General features: G+C 43.5%; 1 protein-coding gene across 1 annotated transcript in view; it reads left to right on the plus strand.

Annotated features, from left to right (window-relative positions):
* F13A1 (coagulation factor XIII A chain) overlaps positions 1-19,617 on the plus strand; it is a 159,839-nt gene that overhangs the window by 88,456 nt on the left and 51,766 nt on the right. Inside the window, exon 8 of the mRNA XM_084796409.1 lies at positions 2,015-2,153. Coding sequence (XP_084652535.1) covers positions 2,015-2,153 — 139 coding nt within the window. The remainder of the gene's footprint in view (positions 1-2,014; positions 2,154-19,617) is intronic.

Genomic DNA, 19,617 nt, shown 5'->3' on the forward strand with positions numbered 1-19,617 from the left:
AGCTTGTCCTAGATACAAAAGGGATAGTCAGGTCATCTTATCTTCTTTTCATCTGTGTGTCTCAGGGACTCTGCCCAGTTAGGTATTGATACCCAGTGAGCATCTTCACCTTCCCAGCTTTGCTTCTGGGTCTTAGTTCACTCAACTTCCAATCTGCAGAGCAAAACAGCTGAGAACAGAATGACTCTCTTCGGTCTTCTGCATCATCTTACCAAATAGCACTTGCCTTCCTTGGCCCGGGCAATGCTACAGTTAATTCAGTGAACATTTTTAAAGGCCATTCATTTCACTATGTCTTCGCCGTCGGTAATGATCTTCATTCACAGAGCACTCCTACCACCTTGGAGAAACATTAAGTCAAGTCAGAGTGTCCTTTCTGCCTGCTCATTAATAAAGAGTGCTTTATCTAGTTAGAATTTTTAAATAATTTTTTTAAAAATGAGAGTCTGTGGGCTATAGGCCTGGGAAAGGACCCTTTTAAAAATGAATGTGAGACCCACCTATTTTAGCACAAAGTTGTGACAACCTAGGACCTACCTAGGTCCTGTTCCACACACACAGAAATAACATTTTCTTTCATTAGTTGTGATTTCCTATGACACAGCCTGAATAAGAATATTTTCTGAGGCTTTTGACTATATTCAAGGACTAACAGGATATCCATTTCCTTGGAGCAACTGTCAGAAGAGAGGCTGGCCTTAATGTCAGACGGGAGCAAGCTTTGTACTGTCTGAAGATTGGAAGGCATCTTTGCTCCTCGGGCCATTTAAGCCAAGGCACAGAGAGGAAGTCAACCCCCTAAACTCATTTCAGGAAACAGTAAAAGGCCTCAGTCCTCCTCACACCTAAAAGTTCACTGCCATAGCTCAATACCTTCAAGCTCAGAACCAGATGAAATAGCGAAACCTTACATCTATGTGTGCTGTTTGCATAAACGAAGGTCTCTGTGCCTGAGGACAGGCTTTGATGGCAAGTTAAACAAAGGGAGATTTTTCACTAGAAAGATATTACAATACAGGCAATCAAGAAGCAAAGTTGGTGGTAAGAGGAGCTGATACCCCAAAACAGCTTCTACTCCTCTGAAATATTGTGAGTAAGGCAGACTTTTCATCAAGTCCTCTTCAGAAACAATGTGAATGAATACCCAGCAATATATATTAGAATTCACCAGAAATAGAACATTAGTGCAAGTCACTATATTGGTGAATAGAGGTTGCAGGGGAAGGTGGGAGTAACAACCCAGTGGTGCCTGTCACCCTGTTGTTTGGGGCTTGAGGACAAGACATTTAAAGGCCAGGAACAGGACACTGATTTCAACTAAACTCATATTTAGATTTCCAAGGTTGTTCTGTTGAAAGGGCTGGATAGTCTTTGTTTAAAAAAAATGCTAAATTATTCTTATGGAGAGGAGGGAAAAAGGCAAGCCAAGTCATTAATCTTAAAATTGTCAGCTAAATTATTTCCAATGAGCCCTGATGTCTGGTGTCCTGGGAGTCAGAGAGGGCATTTGGATTAAGCTTAATCAATAGGTGCATATGGCAAGAGATGCACCCAGGTAATTTATTATTTAATGAGTAAAATGAGTCAGTGGTGTCACCCTGCATAGAATGGTACAAGAGCAAATTTCATCCAGATAGCATGCCCTACTGAAGACCTGGCTTGTACAATCCTACCTTAGGATAAGCATTCTAAAAATTGTGTTTTCAGGAACATGCCCCCTAAAGAGGATTGAATTACTGCCTCTTTGGTGAACCTGTGGTTAGAACTAAACAATTTGCACGGGACATTGGGTTCCTGTTAGAAATGATCCTGTTGACACCTTTTGTTGATCCCAAGAGTCTATCAACACAGTCTCTCCCCAGCCCTCAGGAGACTGAATGAGTCACACTTTTTGGTTGTGGAACATCTGAAGAAGGGCCTCTTGATGTTGGGAAGGATGACCCATAGGTGAAAGGATTTTTAACTGTGTTTTGTTAGATGGCTGGATGTCTCCAATGATTGTTCTCCCCTACAGTTTTAAGATGCCTTGGAATCCCAGCGCGAGTCATTACCAATTATTTATCAGCCCATGACAATGATGCCAACTTGCAAATGGACATCTTCCTGGAAGAAGATGGGAAAGTGAGCACCAAACTCACAAAGGATTCAGTGTGGTGAGTTTGATGTCCAATGGCATGGCCTTACATCAAGCAAGAGGGCTAGTCCACATGTGCTGCAACACAGATACTGCCAAGTGTTTCTCTCTTCCATTTTTAAGGACGTTTCAGTATCATAGACATAAATGTCTTATTGTCACAGAATTTTTCAAAGTGGTGAATGGGAAATATTACTGAGAAGACAGTTTGGGCCCTAGTGATAAAAATCAATCATCTATCTGTATGAGAACAATTGCCACAGCCAGCCATTGGCATAGCTAATGCACATACCTGGGTTAGTTCCTCTAGAGCACCTGGTGAAGACTGTAGTGATGTGGGGTTGCAGCCAGCATTCACATCTGCCCATCATTTCCTACACACCCACTTATGTATCTATAATCTTACCTGTTCTAATAGTTAGATCAGGTGAGTGGCACAAGATCCCTCATGTGCAGATGAGGAAACTGAGGCCCAAAGAGATTTTTCTCAAGGTCATATATCTCATAAACTGGCAACAAGCATCTTCTCCAATTCTTTACCCCACCTATTTTTACTTCTGAAATAGAGAATTACTCTTTGAGTATAATGTTGAACATAGCCTTGACCACATGCCTAGTTTTCATTTAGTGAAAAGGTGACATTGCTTCCAAGCACTAGCTTCATGCGTCTTTTACCCTGAAGCACAGTATTAGAAGTTGGCCATCATATAGGGAGTGAAAGAGCCCAAAGAAATTATTGTTTCTGGAGTGCGTGGAGGTACATCCATCAGTCCAGTGCAGCACATTTACATGAGGAAAAACTGCTCTGAGTCCAAATGAAAAGATATTTAAGAAGTTCTATATGGGACAAAATTGAGACATAATTTGAGTGGCAGATATTGAGTTAGGTGAAATTTCCAAGCCATAACTGTGTCCTGTGCTGTTCTTCTTCTCAAGCTAAAGTGATGACAGTTGTAGAAGTACCCACATGGGGATGGTGGAGGTTACAAGTGCATTTTAAGAGAAATTAGATGTTAGAAGTGCCTGAAAAACCTGGACTGTGGGCCTGGGTTGACTTCGGGAGCAGAGTTAGCTCACTGGGACCTGTAAGTGGCCACTGGAGAATGTGCAAAGAGAGAAATGGCCAAAGTGCACCCAACTCAAAGCAGCAGGTTACTATGAATAAAATATAGAGCCTCTTATGTGAAGTAATGAGCTGTGACAGGGTGCTGGAGGCCATAGGTGCAACAAAACTTGGCCTATGAAAACCCAACAGCAATTTAAAGAGCCATTTAAACCTGTGGAATTACAGCCCACAGGCCTGCCTGTTTGGAATGGCCAACACAAACCAAAACATCAGCTGCCCCCCTAAAGTCCACTGTTGGTGGAAAAGGCAAAAAAAGAATGATTTTGTTTTCTCTGCAACATGGAACACACACACACACACACACACACACACACACACACACACACACACACACACAATCCCTTTATATAGGCAACTTCAGTCTCCCAGCTACTTGATCCAAATATCCCCATGATAGGTCCCTATGAGGAACCTGCAATATAGTGAGTGCAATGAGGCCCTAAATACACTTGGTATAAAATTGTGGAGCTGACAGATCTTGTCATTACTCTTTGTCTTTGACACATTGTTCTGAGTTCTGCTCCCCATCTCAAAGCCTTTCTTCAATATCCTCCCTAGTACATAAGATCTTGATCCTGGCTGGTCTGCCACATCCCCAGTGTACACAGTGCCCTAGGCTTTTCTGCCTTCCTCTGATGAGACTAAGGGAGAGGGTGTGTGTATGGTGACTGAGCATCTCACTGTTAGTGGCCTGTGCTACCCCAACTCAGCACATTCCCAGACTCCAAGGACAGGGACAAAAGAACTCAGAGTCTTGGCTCTGCTGCAAGCCAGCTGTGTGACCTTGAGCAAAGCAGAGTTTCTCTGTGCCTTTTTCCTCCTTTAAAGTAGAAATGACAGAATTCCCTACTCCACTCCATGCAGAGCGAAGTGTAGCAGGTGCCTAATGAACACTGGCTGCTGGGATCGCCTTCTTTATTAGATGCACAGCTGGAGTCTTGGGGATGCAATATGTTGCCATCCTCCTGAGTACCTTGACAAACTCAAAAGAGAGGGTGCCCAGTGTCCTGAGATGACTGATACTTCTGTGACTTTGGGGTGTTTTTAAAGAAAAGGCAGACACTTGTCATGCCTGCACAAGCACGGTGTGCTTTACAAGCTATGTGGCTAGGAAGCCAGACCATGTCAAGGAGTGTGCTTGCATAAGGGGTTGGTGAGTGCTCTTCAGGACACATCAACCAGAATGTGGTTATCACAGCTGTGAGTGTGGGCACACGCATGTGGGCGCACGCGCACACACACACACACACACACACGTCAAGCTTTTTGTTAGGCTATTCTTTGCTGTCTGGCTTTGAGGAAATGGCTTCATTTCTCTGTGTCTCAGGGAATTCCTCATCCTAGCAGCTACCGTTTTCTAGTGGGGGGGGGGACTGTGATACATAATTAAGTGAGGTTCCCCAGGCAAAAGACAGGTTAAGCATGTCTAAGCCAAAACCCAATATCTGAAATACTATAAAAATCCACAACTTCGTGTATACATGTAGAGAAGTCCACACCTGTTCTCATGGGAGAGTCAAAATCAAAACAGAGCACACTGAAATCCGTCACACAGAATGACCTTCTGAATGTTTATGAGGTGTGTGTGACATTTATGTCACCCTCAAGTCTAGATTTGGGTTCCACATAATGCCTTAACATGTATATGCAAGTGTTCCCAAATCCAAAACGATCCAGGGCACTCTGGTGCTGGTATCATGTTGTCAATCTATACCAACTGCAGGTCTGATGCTGATTAAAGCAGTGCTTGCCAGTGGTAGGAGGGAAGGCTGATCCAGGGCTTTGTGGGGAGAGACTGATGCTAAGCAGAAACTAAAGCATGGGTGGGAGTGATTGCTGGACATTGGCTGACTGTTCAAGGGTCACTCTTGACGTAGTCAGTTTTCTAACACAGTTCTGAGGAGCAATCACCGTCACCCAACCCCATGGACTAACCTCCCTCAATAGGCTCCACTGTCCCCATCAAAGGATCCAAGCCCAGCCTGACTTCTCACTCCTGTACACAGTGTCAGCCTCTCCCCTTTCTAAGGAAGAAGACATTTTAATAATGAGTGCTCCATTCCTTTGACACTTAGGTCCCATTGTTCATGGCCTGTGCTAAGCTGATTTGTCCATTTAGGTCCCAGTGGCTAGGACATCTCCCAGTTCAGAATCCAGCCAGGTTTATGAGGACCAAAATCAGGAGCCAGAGCAACAAGGCCTTTCAGAATTCTGGCTGAGGAATGTGTCAGGGGATGTGGCAAGGAGCACCAGGGATAGGTAGTTTAACTTCCTACTCCCTGTTTGTTGTCTTAGGTCCCTTGTTGTCTTAGGTCCCTTGAAGGGTGTGTGGCATACAACAGAGACATCTGTGAGTTATTATAAGCAGTTTGCCAAAATGGTTAACCCAGCGCTTTACTGTTGGATTATGGGAATATTAGGGCCTCTCTAAGACAAAGAGTCTCTTCATGCTCAGTGGACATGACAGTTTCATTGTGCCTTAAGAGAGCTGTTTGGTCACCTCATTATTTGCGGGTCATAGTGGAGTTGGAAACAATGTTAAAAGACAGAGATGGTGGCGCTTGCCGGGTCATGAAAGGTACTTCACAGCAGACCTTCCCTTTTTCTTGGTGCAAGTGTTGCCCTGTGTCCCTTGGCTGGGATGAGTAGATTCTGGTTTGATGACTCTGGGTGGAAAACTTTGCCCTTCTTGGCTCCTCCTTATCAGAATGCAGCTCCCAGCAGGGTAGCAGTGTCTGGTCTCTTATTTTTGTTTTGTTTGTTTTTGTTTGTTTGTTTGTTGCCTGCATTCAACAGCTGGCAGGCTATGGAGCGAGCATAGAGTAAACAGTTTCATCTGTGAAAAGAGCAAAATGCCAACCAAATTGGATAAATACCACTTTCTCACCCTATACACCCTCACTGAACATGACTATGTCCAATCCTCTGGTGCTGAGGATATAAGACAAAGTAATCAGGCTTGCTGTCCTTGAGAAGCTTCCTAGTGTTCCCCCAGGAAACAACACATATAGAACACCCTAATAAAACACAGGAGATTCATAATATGCCTTGGGAAGCAGATAGACGTGGTTGGTGGTATAGGGGTAGATTGTAAGCCCAAGGAAACAAGGCTGTTCTCCTGGGAGGTGACCATGGAGTCAAAGTCATTATCCTCCTGCAAGCTTCTGGCTGCGCTGTTCAAAGATGAAAAGCCTAGGAAATGTCCTTAGTCCACAGATGAAACCCAGGGGTACATCATTAAAGGTCCAAGGGCTGAACTGAAATGGCCAGACATTAGCTGCTTCAGGGACCAGGCAGGCAGGCAAGCAGACAGGCAGGCAGGCAGGCAGGGATGGGCCTGCATGCAAGGATCATGGGTTATTATGACCATGGGCATAATAACAGTTTGGCTGTTATGATGTGGCCTTTGTGGCCCCTCCTGCATGGCAGCAAGGGCCTCTTACTCTTCGTGCCACCTCCCTCAATGGGACAGTGTTCTCTGTCCCCACCCCAGCTCTGCACCTGCAGGAGCAGATAGTTCTAATTTGGCTGGGGCTGAGACTGAGTGGCATTACCCAGTGTCACCACTTGTCCTTCCCCCATCGCTCTGGCTAGTTGCACCTTCTGCCTCGGTTAGGCAGATGCGGCCTTTGCTTTCTGTTTTGTTTTTGTTTTTGTTTTTTTTTTTGTTTTTTGAGACAAGGTCTCTCTGTGTTAGCCTTGGCTGTCCTGGAGTCACTTTGTAGACCAGGCTGGCCTCGAACTCACAGCGATCTGCCTGCCTCTGCTGGGATTACAGGCATGCGCCACCATGCCTGGCTGGCCTTTGCTTTCTGAAATGTTTGAGAGGCTCCAACTTGACCATCCTTCCAGAGTGGCTCTTAGAAGCAACAGCTTCCCTGCCTGCTGAACAATGACTGTTCGTTTTCCACATCACAACCCTTCACTCCTGCCTCCTCCGGCCTTCTCACCAGAAGCACAGCAGCCCCCAACTTAGCCATGGTTTCAGTTACCACTGTTGACTTGACAATGAGGCAAAAGCACTTCGGGGTAGTCCAATGATGGTCAGGTATGTGCTGGAGAAACTTAGAACCCAGCGAGTGCTGGGTCCATGGAGCTGGATGCCTTGGTGACCTCCAAGGCACTAAAGGACTGCACGGTTTCTGTAGCGTCACTGGTTCCCAGTCTGCACTGGAAGGCAAAATGAGCCATATGGAAATGTATTGTTTTATAAGTTAAACACTCTCTGCCCACGTCTCTACACACACACACACACACACACACACACACACACACACACACACACACACACATACATACACAGTGCAAGGTAATGTGATTAGATCTGCCACTAATTACCTGGATGACCTTGGACAAGCTGCTCACCATCTCAAGACCTTTACGTTCTCATATGCAAATATACCACTTCAGTATTAATGAGCTCTGTAGAGTCCTCCCTGGCTTCAAAAATAGCTTTATTTTAATAAGTTATGCTGTTCTTCTATCCAGACCTTTCCTGTATAGTTCAGCGTTGTCTGTCACTTGCTTTGTGTGAAGGCTGCAAGCTTGGGTCCTCTGTGTGAACCAGCTTCACATCAGTTCCCTGGAGGAAAGAAACAAAGCAGAAGGAGAACAAGAATTGATTGCAACTGCTTAGCCAGCTCCAGTGCAGCTAAAACAGAAAAAGAAAAAGAAATGGAAAACTAAACCTTCCTTAAACACTTTCTCGAAAGCGTGCAGTTGCCGTTGCCTCTGATTTGACCTCCAAATGCAGGTCTCTGTCTGCACTGGAGGTGTGATTCATCAAGTGCTGGCAGAGCGGAGTTCTGATCACTCTCATCTGAATGCTTGGCACCCTGCCGTTCTAATGCCCATTGCACCCTACATGAAGTTCTACATACCATGGGCGCATTTTTTTAAAATGGCCCATATCGCCTTCACATTAGCTTAGAGGTGCTGTATATTCCTATAAGTTGGACTCTTATGTTGCTGAATAATCTTCAGTTTCAATTACTGTGGGGAAAAAAACTGATCTGAAAATAAATCCCAAATAAAACAGTATAGAAGAAAAATCCTGAATGTAGACTGAACTGTTCAAAGATGTTGGAGGGTTTGTAAAATTATCTCACCATGCATCCAAGTTACTAATTCTGAAACTGTATCCAAGATGTTTGTTTTCAAACATTATCTTCTTACTCATATTTTTGGCCAACTCACTTTTATGATGATCAGTGGGAGCTAGCCCATGAGCTCTGCCATTTGCGCACTGGGAATGCACACTGAGCGTGGACCAGCCTGCTCAACAAAGAACTCACAGTTACTTGCAAATTTACCTACAAAGATTCAAACACTGTGAGCCACTTCCTCATCAGCAGCCCTTGATCTAAGTGATGGCCTGTTTAGCCTGCTCAATTCTTTAATATCCTTTCAGACTAAATTAAAACCCCATGCACCTAAACTTAGAGTGATATACATATATATAGTCAATATCAGAATTGTTTACTGTTGTGATCACATACTGTGCACACAGTCACATGTGCTATGCTTTTGCAAGATGGGCAACACAGTAGACTGCTTTATACCAGTGTCCCACAGACAGGTGAGAAAGGCAGTGTTGGAATATATGACATCACTGCACAACAGGACCTTTTAGTTCAACACTAATAATATGTGTGATTCACATCACATATGTAGTCACTCGTTAATCAAAATGCTAGTGTAGGACACATGACTATATACACACTCTATGTATGCTTTTGTGTCTCCATTCCTGCTACATACATTAGGCATTGCATCAAGCTTTGAGAAATTATGTGTTCAGAAAGCTATCTCTAGATCAGGTCTAAGAGGGAGGGAGGGCATTGGTCTTGAAAGTTTGTCGAATATTACATTAGTCTATCTTCTCTTTCTACCATCCTGCTGGAGTATCTCCAACAAGTGCGTGAAACCTGTGTTGTTCTACCTTCCTGAGAGTAGACTAAGAGGGTTACACGTACTTCTTGTGAAACTAGGCAGATTGGAAAGGAAATAGGGTATTATCTATATTTTAAAAACAAGAGCTAAGATATTTCTCTCAATAAAATTTCAGATTCTGGTATGTCCTAAGTTCTATCTAATGGAAATCATCATGACACCCTTCATAGTTACCAGAAAGAAGTTAGACGCTAAGAAAATATTTACTATCAAGGCTAATTTCATTAGATAGTTAATAAGATAGCTTAAAAGTTTAAAAAAAAATAAGAGCTATAGGTGTCACACCCAGGGCCCAGCCAGATAAGTGTGGCACTCACTCCTCATCAAAGAAACTTCTCTTTGCAACAAGAGAAAGCATTACAGAAAATCATGGCTGGGAAAAATTCAGCGAACAAGTGATCATAGGTTCCCAACCCCAAATGTTCCATTTACAGCGTTACTCCTGCACCTAAAGATCAGGGAACACTGCAGCAGAGGGAGAAGATAGATTGTAATCCTCAGAGGACCAGAAACGCTACTGTGAGATCACATCTCCTGTAAATGGCAGTGAAGCTTCACCCGTGATACCACAGCAATATGGCCTGAAAAACTACACTACCAATAGACACTCTAATATGGAAGACAGAAATCTGACAGGGCCTAATCTGTACAGATAAAACTACAGGTAGCTAAAGAATGCTGACAGCAGAAGAAGAAATGCCTATCTAACACATCTCTAAAATTGACTACATATAATATTAAATGAATCAAGCAGGTTATATTCATATATTTAGGCATATATATGTATGTATATGTACATATACACATATAAAAATATTTAAAGGAAAAGAGACTGATTTCAAGAGAGGAAAAATGGGGGGTTGCAGAGAATAGATTGAAGAGATTAAAGGGAAGAGAGAAACAATGTAATTATATTTTAACTTTTAAAAATTAAGGAGAAAAAACAAATATTTAAAAAGTAAAATTAAGAGCTAACAGTTTTACAATATTTATTCACAAACAACTTTATAATGCCAAAAAAGAAACTTTGGAACTTACTGAGACTGTTGGTGGGAATGATTTTAATCCTCTTTAATAATTATGGGAAAACTTGGACTAAATTTATTATAGAAAGTTTTTATAAGTTAGAGTTATACAAATACCTATCTTCAAAAATCTAATCTTTTCCTCATTTTCAGCCAGGAAGGCAATTTCAAACTTGCTATGCCAGAAAGCGTGATGAAGTGAACAGGGTCTCATTTTCAATACGAATCTAGCAGGGCGGGGGGGGGGGGGTCAGGGGGGCGGAGGCTTCTGCTTACTGTGACGAACCCAAGCTAATGTGAATGGCTGCCACTTTGTTCTGTGAGCATTCCGAGCTTCACTGTGATTGGGTTGTTGTTCTGTGGTGTGCTCATGAGGTGAGCGGCTCTCGGTCTGTTGGTGCTTCATTTTCAACCTCAGTCTCTTCCACTCGCTAACGGTGTGTCAAAAACACAGAAATGATGAAGGAAGGGAAAAAATTAGATATCTGTGTGATCATTCCTCAATTTCCTAAAAAAGAAAAAAAAACATTATTTTTTAAGGAAGCTGTAAACTTTTCCTAACAAAGATCCGAGTTACCAGTAGCTCACAGATTACGCGTGGAATAGCTGTGTTCCCAGAACTGGGGACCAACATGCTCCCAAATGACTTGCTCAATAGACTCAGGTGAAAGCACTACTTTTTCATAAAGCAGCCGAGGTCTGGACTGATGCTTAGTCACTGTGTCCTAGAAGAGACGTGCATACTAGCATGTAGAGCCAGTGTTCCTGATGGCAGTAGATGATAGGTCTGTGTCAGAGCAGTTGTTAATGGCTTTGATAAATGCACTTCGGTTTTGTGTTGGGCGACATAGCACATGTCCGAATCCACTCCCATATGCACCTTCTACCTATCTGTGTCTCATGTGACTCAAGAGAGTGTATTGAAACTGACTTCTCTGTGAGCCTAGAATCCCTTGCCTTTGCAGTATAAACTAGAATAGGGCTCCTTCACTGTTTCTGGTTTTTCTCGGTGGGTAGCTGGCATCTTCATGGCATCCTCCACTAGTCTCCACCCCAGCATCCTCATGCAGACTAGCAAGGCTTGTTCAGGTGGCCCCTAACTGAGATGAGCCAAGGCAACTGTGCTTTAAAAGGAGGGATGAACTGGCTGGTTCCCACCTCTAGACCTCTGGCCTTTGATTTACTTGACCTCAGGGAGTAACCAAGCACTCCCACCCAGTTTCAGAGCTTCAGTGGTCCCAGAGAAGAGCAGCTACACCCCGGAGGAATTCAGTGCTCCCAGCTTCATAAGCGACTCTCCCAGCCTAGCTCGGAACAGGTTCCTTCTGCCATCTTGGCCATCATCTTTCCTAAATGGCAGGGTAACTAGTCCATGTAACTAGGATAACTAGTCCATGTAACTAGTCCACCAACCAGTCCAGCTGGTCAGTTATTGGGGGGCCGAGGGGGGTCGCAACCTGTAGTTAAAGACATGGGCGAGAGAGACGCAGAGCTCAAGCGAACAGTTGCTTGTCAAGAGCCGTTTATTGAAGGTAATGGCAGGCTTTTTAAAACCTGCTTTAGGGAGGGCGGGGGTACGCAAGGAGAGTAGTGGAAAAGTACAAAATCTTCTGGGGGTGAGCCCCGGGAACATTTGCAAGGGGAGGGGTCTTCCAGGTGAGACAAAGCAGGATGTCTCTGTGGTTATCTCAGGATCGGATCATTCTCTTCTCAGGACTAAGCCGGATGCCTTGCATGCCTAATGAGTGGCCCAGCATGATGTTTGCTGCAAATGCTGAATGGGTGGGGGTCGGCCTCAGGCCGTTTGGTCCCTGGCAGCAGGGCTTTCCTCAATCTCGGCTTTCATTTCCACCTTGAAGTGTCTTGTTGGGTAATTCCCAGAGTCCACCAAATTGTTTCCACTTGTTGCTCCCAGTTCCCTCCCCCTCCATCCCATTCCCACTGCCATATCCCAGGCATGTTGTCATTTTTTTTTTGTCACTTCCATGTTAACAAGCCCAGGGTTGCTGGGCTTGCTCCGTCTACCTCCCAAACACCAATAATCCGCAAGGTACTCCAGGGCCAGCCTGACTTCCAGCCTCTACTGTTTTTACAAATGAAAAAAAATTCCAAAGATTTGGCTTGCTCCAAACACTTGAAGTTGCTCCAAGGTCTCTCTCCCAGGCCTTTCTCTGAATCTATTTTGTGTTCTCCCAAAAGCCTATATAAAGCTACACAAATGAAATTACAAGCTTCTTTTTTCTCTCTTAAGAACTCTTTCTGTGAAAATTCTGGGGAAAAAAATGAAAAATGAGTTGACCCTACGGGGTCTTAAAATGGTTAGTCAAGGCTATGAGGCATTAAACCATCACCCAGAGCTATAGGATATTTAAGTAGCTAGCCAAGGCTGTGGGGTTTTTAAATAGCTAGCAAAGGCTACAGGGTGTTTAAATGGTTTGTCAGTGCTACAGGGTATTTAAAGAGTTAGCCAAGGTAAAAGTTTGTTTGCTTAAAGTGACAGCTTTGTTTTTATTAAACCCAAAACACGTGAATCCATGAAGTATAGTTTGGTCTCAGCTATAGCCTCTGCCCAGGTGTCCTCTGTTCCATGGGCTCCTGCACATCTAGATAGGATCATCCTGATAGTAGGGCCAGGGCAGACCTTGAACTATGCTTTAACTTCTGATTAAAAAAAAAAGTTATCTTTGGCTGGTGAGATGGCTTAATGGGAAAAGGCACTCACCTACAAGCCTGGCACTCTGAGTTTGTGCCCCACAATCTGAATTGTACATGGAGAGAAATGATGTCTGCAATTTGTCCTCAGATCGCTAGCGGTCTTTGGCAGGTGCATGCATGCCCATACACACGCATACAAATAAAATGAAATTTCAAATATTCCTGTTCATTTATGGAAGGTAAGGTAATACATGCTTATTATTACTTTTTTCAAATATTGCAAAAATGTGTAAAAACAAAGATCATGCTCTTTTTAACTACTCAGAACACTTAATAATATTTTTGAATATCCATTCATGTCTTTGCAGGTTACATGTATTTTTATTGCTGCATATGGAAGTTTCACAAACTTGTCAGCTTAAACCAACATGTATTTCCTATCTAGCAGTTTCTGTGGATTGTAAATTTGGCACAGGTTGGCTGGAGAGTTTGCTTGGAGTCTCAAATGGTCACTTGACCGTCTGCTGGGGCTGTTGTCCAGGCTGATGCTCAGGGTCCTCGCCAAGTTCACCCAGACACTGATGACAAACACACATTATCCATGGTGCACTGGGGTGTAGCTTCTAAACATGAATTTATCATGGACACTATTCCTGCCTACTTCCAGGTTAAAATTATTTGGTCACTTATTGGACAGTTAGGTTATTGGAGGTCTCAGCTTTCCCTTCTTGTAAATCATGCTAGGATGAATATTCTCAGGTCCTGATCTTTGCATTTACGCAGCTGTTTTCTGTGTATAAATTAAAAACAAATAGGTTTACCAGACCAGGTGATAATCAATGCTGATTGATAGTTACGTGAGTTGGGGGACGGTTACTTTAAGAAGGATAGATAACTGGAGAGTATCTGCATCACCAATTAGCCCATCCCGATGTGGGTAAAGACTCATGAAAGTTGGGTCCTGAGGGCTCCTTGCCCAACAACAGGCAGCTCTACCTAACAGGGTCTCCTCTCCCCAACAATCGATTATTACTTTCATAATCCTTCCATGGGACCTTTCAAATCTCTTAACTTTTGTGAATTCTCCAAGCCTTGTGAGCTTTTTTAACTTCCTGACTTGTCCTACTTAGGGTTTCTGTTGCTGCAATGAAACACGACCAAAGCTACTTGGAGAGGAAAGAGTTTATAAGAGTTTGTGTATCACAGTCCATTGAAGAAAGCCAGGAAGGAACTCAAGCAGGACAGGAACCTAGAGGAAAGAGCTGATGCAGCAGCCATGGAGGGGTGCTGCCTACTGGTTAGTTTGCTCTTGATGGCTTTCTCAGCCTGCTTTCTTATAGAACCCAGGGCCACCAGCCCAGGGAAGGCACCACCCACAATGGACCGCCTCACACGTCAATCACTAATTAAGGAAATGCCCTCACAGGCTTGCCTACAGCCTGATCTTAAGGAAGCATTTCCTCAGTTGAGACTCCCTCCTCTCTGATGACTCTAGTTTGTGTTAAACTGGCATAAAACTATCCAGCACACGTATGAGCCCCTCCCCTCTCCATTCAGGAAGTGGCTACAAGGAAGCCCTTGCCCTAAAGCAGCAAAGACCCTTCTCGATCCTGGTTCCCAATCCTGCTGAGTTAACAGCATCCTTGGAAGGAGTCCAAAAATCACTGCCTGCCGCCATATAAGGAGGACAGGATGTAACCTCCAGCAGAGCTTGTCACCTCCATCATTGTGCCCAAGACAAGAAAATTCATTTGCATTAAGCAGTTATCATGAAAGTTATTTTAATTACTGCTTATTTCTTCTTTAGAAAGAGGCAATGTGGGAACTGTACAACTTTAGAGGTTTGTAAGTCTTTCAGTGTTATAGACCCTGAAACCTCAGATCTCAGGTTCTGAATGAAAGATCTACAAATATGTGAAACAATGAATATTTTATTGCTATTATTATTGTTACTGCCATACAGTCATTGTGAGAAACAACAGGCTTTAGTGTGACATTCCTATATAGGAGATATATAGGCATATTAAATATTTTGATCATATCCCCCTTCCTCTCTCTCTCTCTCTCTCTTTTCCCTTATCAAAGTCCCCTTTTATCCTTATCATCTTTTCCTTCCACATTCCCAGTAAGAGAAAAAAAAACAGGCAATTCTTATGTCTGTAAGTCTGGCTTATTTCATTCAAAGTTATAATCTCCAGTTCCTTATATTTCCTGCAAAGAATGTGATTTATGTCTTTCTTGGTAGCTAAATAAAACTACACCATAGGGCAGGGGTGTAGCTCAGTGCTGGAGTGTTTGCTTAGCATGCTCATGACCCTGAGTTTGATCTCCAGCACTGCAAGCAGCAAGTAAATAAAATGAGAAACTCCATTGTGTATATAGACTTTGCAGATACCCCCACAATTCTGCCAGCCAATACGGTGGCCCTCTACCTGAGTTTTCGCTTTTCATGATTTTAGTTACCCATCGTCCGTCACAGTCTAAAAACTAAATGGAAAACTCCAGAAATAAGCAACATAGTTTTAATTTTTTTTGTTTACATTGTAATGTGTGTGTGTGTGTGTGTGTGTGTGTGTGTGTGTGTGTGTGTGTGTAACTGCATATGGATTTGGGCACATAAGTGCGGTACCCCCAGATTCCCTATAACTGCATTGGATTCCCTGGAACTCAAGTTTTGGTAGTTGTGAGCCATCCAATGTGAGTTTTCTGAAAAAGCAGCAAATCTCTCCAATCCTTACAATTTTAATTTTTAATTTCCGTGTCATTCAGAGTAGCATGATGAAATCCCACACCAACCTGCTCCATCCTAGCCAGAACATGAGTGACCACATTCATGCAAATTTTGTTGGCACTGTGTTTTTTTGGTTTTGTTTTGTTGTTGTTGTTGTTGTTGTTGAATTGAAATATCTCATCCTAGGTATGCCTATGTGGTGGTTTGAATAGGAATGACCCCCAACACCCCGCTCCATACACTCATGTGTTTGAATGCCTGGCCCATAAGGAGTGGCTCTATTTGGAGGTGTGGCCTCTTAGAGTAGAAGCAGCTTTGCTGGAGGAAGTGTGTCACTGTTGGTGTGGGCTTTGTGGTCTCATATGCTCAAGTTATGCCCAGTGTGGCAGCCCCCTTTGCTTCGTGCTGATAAAGATATTGAAATCTCAGCTCCTTCTTCGGCCCCATGTCGCCTGGACCCCGCTGTGCCTCCCACCATGGTGATAACAGACTGAGCCTCTGAAGCTGTAAGCCAGCCTCGATTAAATGTTGTCCTTTATAAGAGTTGCCGTGGCCATGGTGTCTCTTCACAGCAATAAAGCCCTAATAAGACAGGGTACATAGGAAAAACTACAGTGTATGCTGGATGTGGTATTATCTGCAGCTTTAGGCATCACTGGGAGCATATGGTGCATGAGTGAGAAGGTCATCTGTACCCAGCACCTCCTTGTGGCAGAGTTGGCGCCAGTGGGGAGAATGTGAGAAAGAACAAAACAAACAGAGTCGTGGACTTAGATTCATGTTTATTGCTGCACTGCTCACCCTTACCAGAAAGTGGAGCCCGCCTTGGTGCCCATCAATAGAGGAATGGATAAAAACAAAAAAAACAAAACAAAAAAACAGTGTGGTACACACTCAAATGGAATTTTATGCAGCCATTAAGACAAATGCAATCATATAAAACTAGAAATCATTATATTAAGCAAAGTAAGTCAGACCCAGAAAGATAAGTACCATATTTTTTTTCATGGTAATATCCTAGATTTTAAGAAATAATCCTCTATTTTAGTTCATATGTATGTGGAGAGTGTAGGTCATGAAACAAGAAAGGAGGCCATGAAAGGGGAAATAGGAGCTACAGGGAGGCTGAGTAAGGGGAACGGGTGATAGCATGCATACCACGGAAATGCAGAGTGGTGCTGCTGTGAGAGCAGGAAATGTCTTCATTTATGAAAAGTAGATGCACACTCCATACAAATCCCTGAAAAAATGCACCACATCAGGCAGCTCAAAATGCCTATAATCCACCCCCAGGCGTCCCAATACCCAAGTCTAAGTGTTTTCGTCACTGTACTCACATGTACAAACCCAAACACACACATGCATATACATGTAAATTTTTTACAGGGCTAGAGAAATGTCTCAGCAGCTAAGAGTACTGACTGCTCTTCCAATAGACCTGGGTCTGATTCCATTCCCAGCACCCACATACATTGGCTAAAAATAGTTGGCTAATAGTGTCTGTAACTCCGTAGTCCAGGCACTATGAATCTCACCTTTGACCTCCACAGGCACCAGAAACACACACATGTGGTACACAGACATACATGCAGACAAAATACACACATGTAAAAGTAAAATAAAGTTTAAAAAAATTGAAAAACTCGTTGAAATCACGTTGAACCCCACAAACATATATGCAATGTGTAGGATTTTTTAATTATTGTTATTTGATTATATAAATTTTATAAAAGAAATGCTAGCGGCAGTTTATAAGACCAAAGGCAAATGATATCATTTGGGAACTTCAGTCCTCAGAAATTTATTTGAACTGCACTAAAAACAAAGCAAAAACAAACAAACAAAAGCCACAAAGCATTTGATAACAACCAGAGACAAGTTTTTCCCCCTTTCCACTAAGTACGTCTATAAGCCATTTAAACATTTAAAACAAAAATATAAATAACTGTAAATATTGCCTTTTTCATTGGTGAATTTAGGATAGAGCAGACCAGTATGTACGCTGAAAGGAGAACTTGCTCAGTGCTTCCCCATCCATCCTTAGCAAAGAAAGCTAACGACACTGTAGACAGAGTCCCCATGGCTATGTGGGTGGCTTTCTCTCCCACTGCTCATGGGCAACTGGCTAAGCCACTGGCCTCTCAGTCCCTCCCTCTCACCCCCCATACTCCAGCTCTCCCTTTCACCTCAGAAAAGGGGAGATCTCCCATGCCAACCTGCCTTGGCATATCAAATTTCAATAGGACTAGGTGCATCTTCTTCTATTGAGGCAGCCCAGTTAGGGGGACAGGGATCCAAAGGCAGGCAACAGTCAGAGACGGCCCCTGGTCCTGTTGTTAGAGCTCCCACATGAAGTCCCAACTGCACAACTGTTGCATATATATGGAGGGCCGAGGTCCATCCCATGCGTGCTCTCTGGTGGTTCAGTCTCTGGGCCCTGGTTAGTCGATCCTGTAGGTTTTCTTGTGGGGTCCTTGACCTCTGTGGCTCTTTCAATCCTTCCTCCTCATCTTCCACAGGATTCCCCCAGGCTCCTCCTAGTGTTTGGCTGTGAATCTCTGCATCTGTTTCCATCAGTTGGGGGATGAAGCCTCTCAGATGACAGTTATGCTAGACCCCTGTCTTCGAGTATAACAGAATATCATTAGTTGTGTCAAGTGTAGGATCTCTCCCATGGCATGGGTCTCATGCTGGGCCAGTTATTGGTTAGCCTTTCCTTCCATTTCTGCTCCATATTTCTGCCTGCACCTCTTGTAGATAGGATAAATTGTGGGTCAAAGGTTTTGTGGCTGCGTGGTGTCCCGGTCCCTCCATTGGAAGTCTTTTCTGGTTACTGAAGATTACCTTTTCGGGTTCCATATCCCTCATTGGTTGGGGTCTTAGCTAGGGTCGCCCTCATTGATTCCTGGAGTTTCCACTGCCTTAGGTTTCTAGCTCTTCCAAGAGATCGTCCCTACTAATTCCAGTTCTCTCTCCCTCTCCCACTCCACCCATTAGATCCTTTATCCTCCCCTCTACAACCCCTCCTGCAGCCAGTTCCCTCTCGCCAACTCCCCCCATGTCCATTCCATTTCCCCTACTCAGTGAGATTCACGCATCCCCCACCTTGGGCCCTCCTTGTTACTTAGCTTCTTTGGGTCTGTGGATTGTAACATGGTTACCCCATAGTTTACGGAAATATCCACTTACAAGTGAGTACATACCATGTGTGTCTTTCTGGGTCTGGGTTACCTCACTCAGGATGATCTTTCTAGTTCCACCCATTTGCCTGCAAATTTCATGATGCCATTGTTTTTAATAGCTGGGTAATATTCCATTGTGTAAACGTACCATGTTTTCTTTATCCATTCTTTGGTTGAGGGACATCTAAGTGATTTCCAGATTCTGGCTATTATGAATGAAGCTGCTATGAACATAGTCAAGCAAGAGTCTTCGTTGTATGGTGAAGCAATTTTGGGGTATATGCCCAGGAGTGATATAGCTGGGTCTTGAGGCAGAACCATTCCCGATTTTCTGAGAAATTACTAAATTGATTTCCAAGGTGGTTGTACAAGTTTGCACTCCCACCAGCAATGGAGGAGTGTTCCCCTTTCTCCACATCCTTACCAGCATGTGTTGTCACTTGAGTTTTTTATTTTAGTTATTCTTATGGCTTAAGATGGAATCTCAGAGTTGTTTTGATTTGCATTTCCCTGGTGAGTGAAAGTATTTTTTAATTATAATTTATTCATATTGCATCCTGATTGTTATCCCCTCCTTCGTATCCTCCCGCTGCCCCTCCCTCCCTTCCCCTCCCCTCCTCTAGACCTCTGACAGGGGGGCCCTTCTCTCCCACCATCTGGATAGCCTCCATCCTCTTCCTCTTCCAAGGGGAGTTGATCAAATTGGGATGTTTTTAAGTGTGTCTGGGCCATTAGAGAGTCCTCTGTGGAAAATTCTCTGTTTAGCCCTGTGTCCCGTTTTTACTTGGGGTTTGTTGATTTCTGATTTCTTG

Source organism: Acomys minous (genome assembly GCF_964271855.1).
Source record: "Acomys minous genome assembly, chromosome: 9".
Taxonomy (NCBI): Eukaryota; Metazoa; Chordata; class Mammalia; order Rodentia; family Muridae; genus Acomys; species Acomys minous.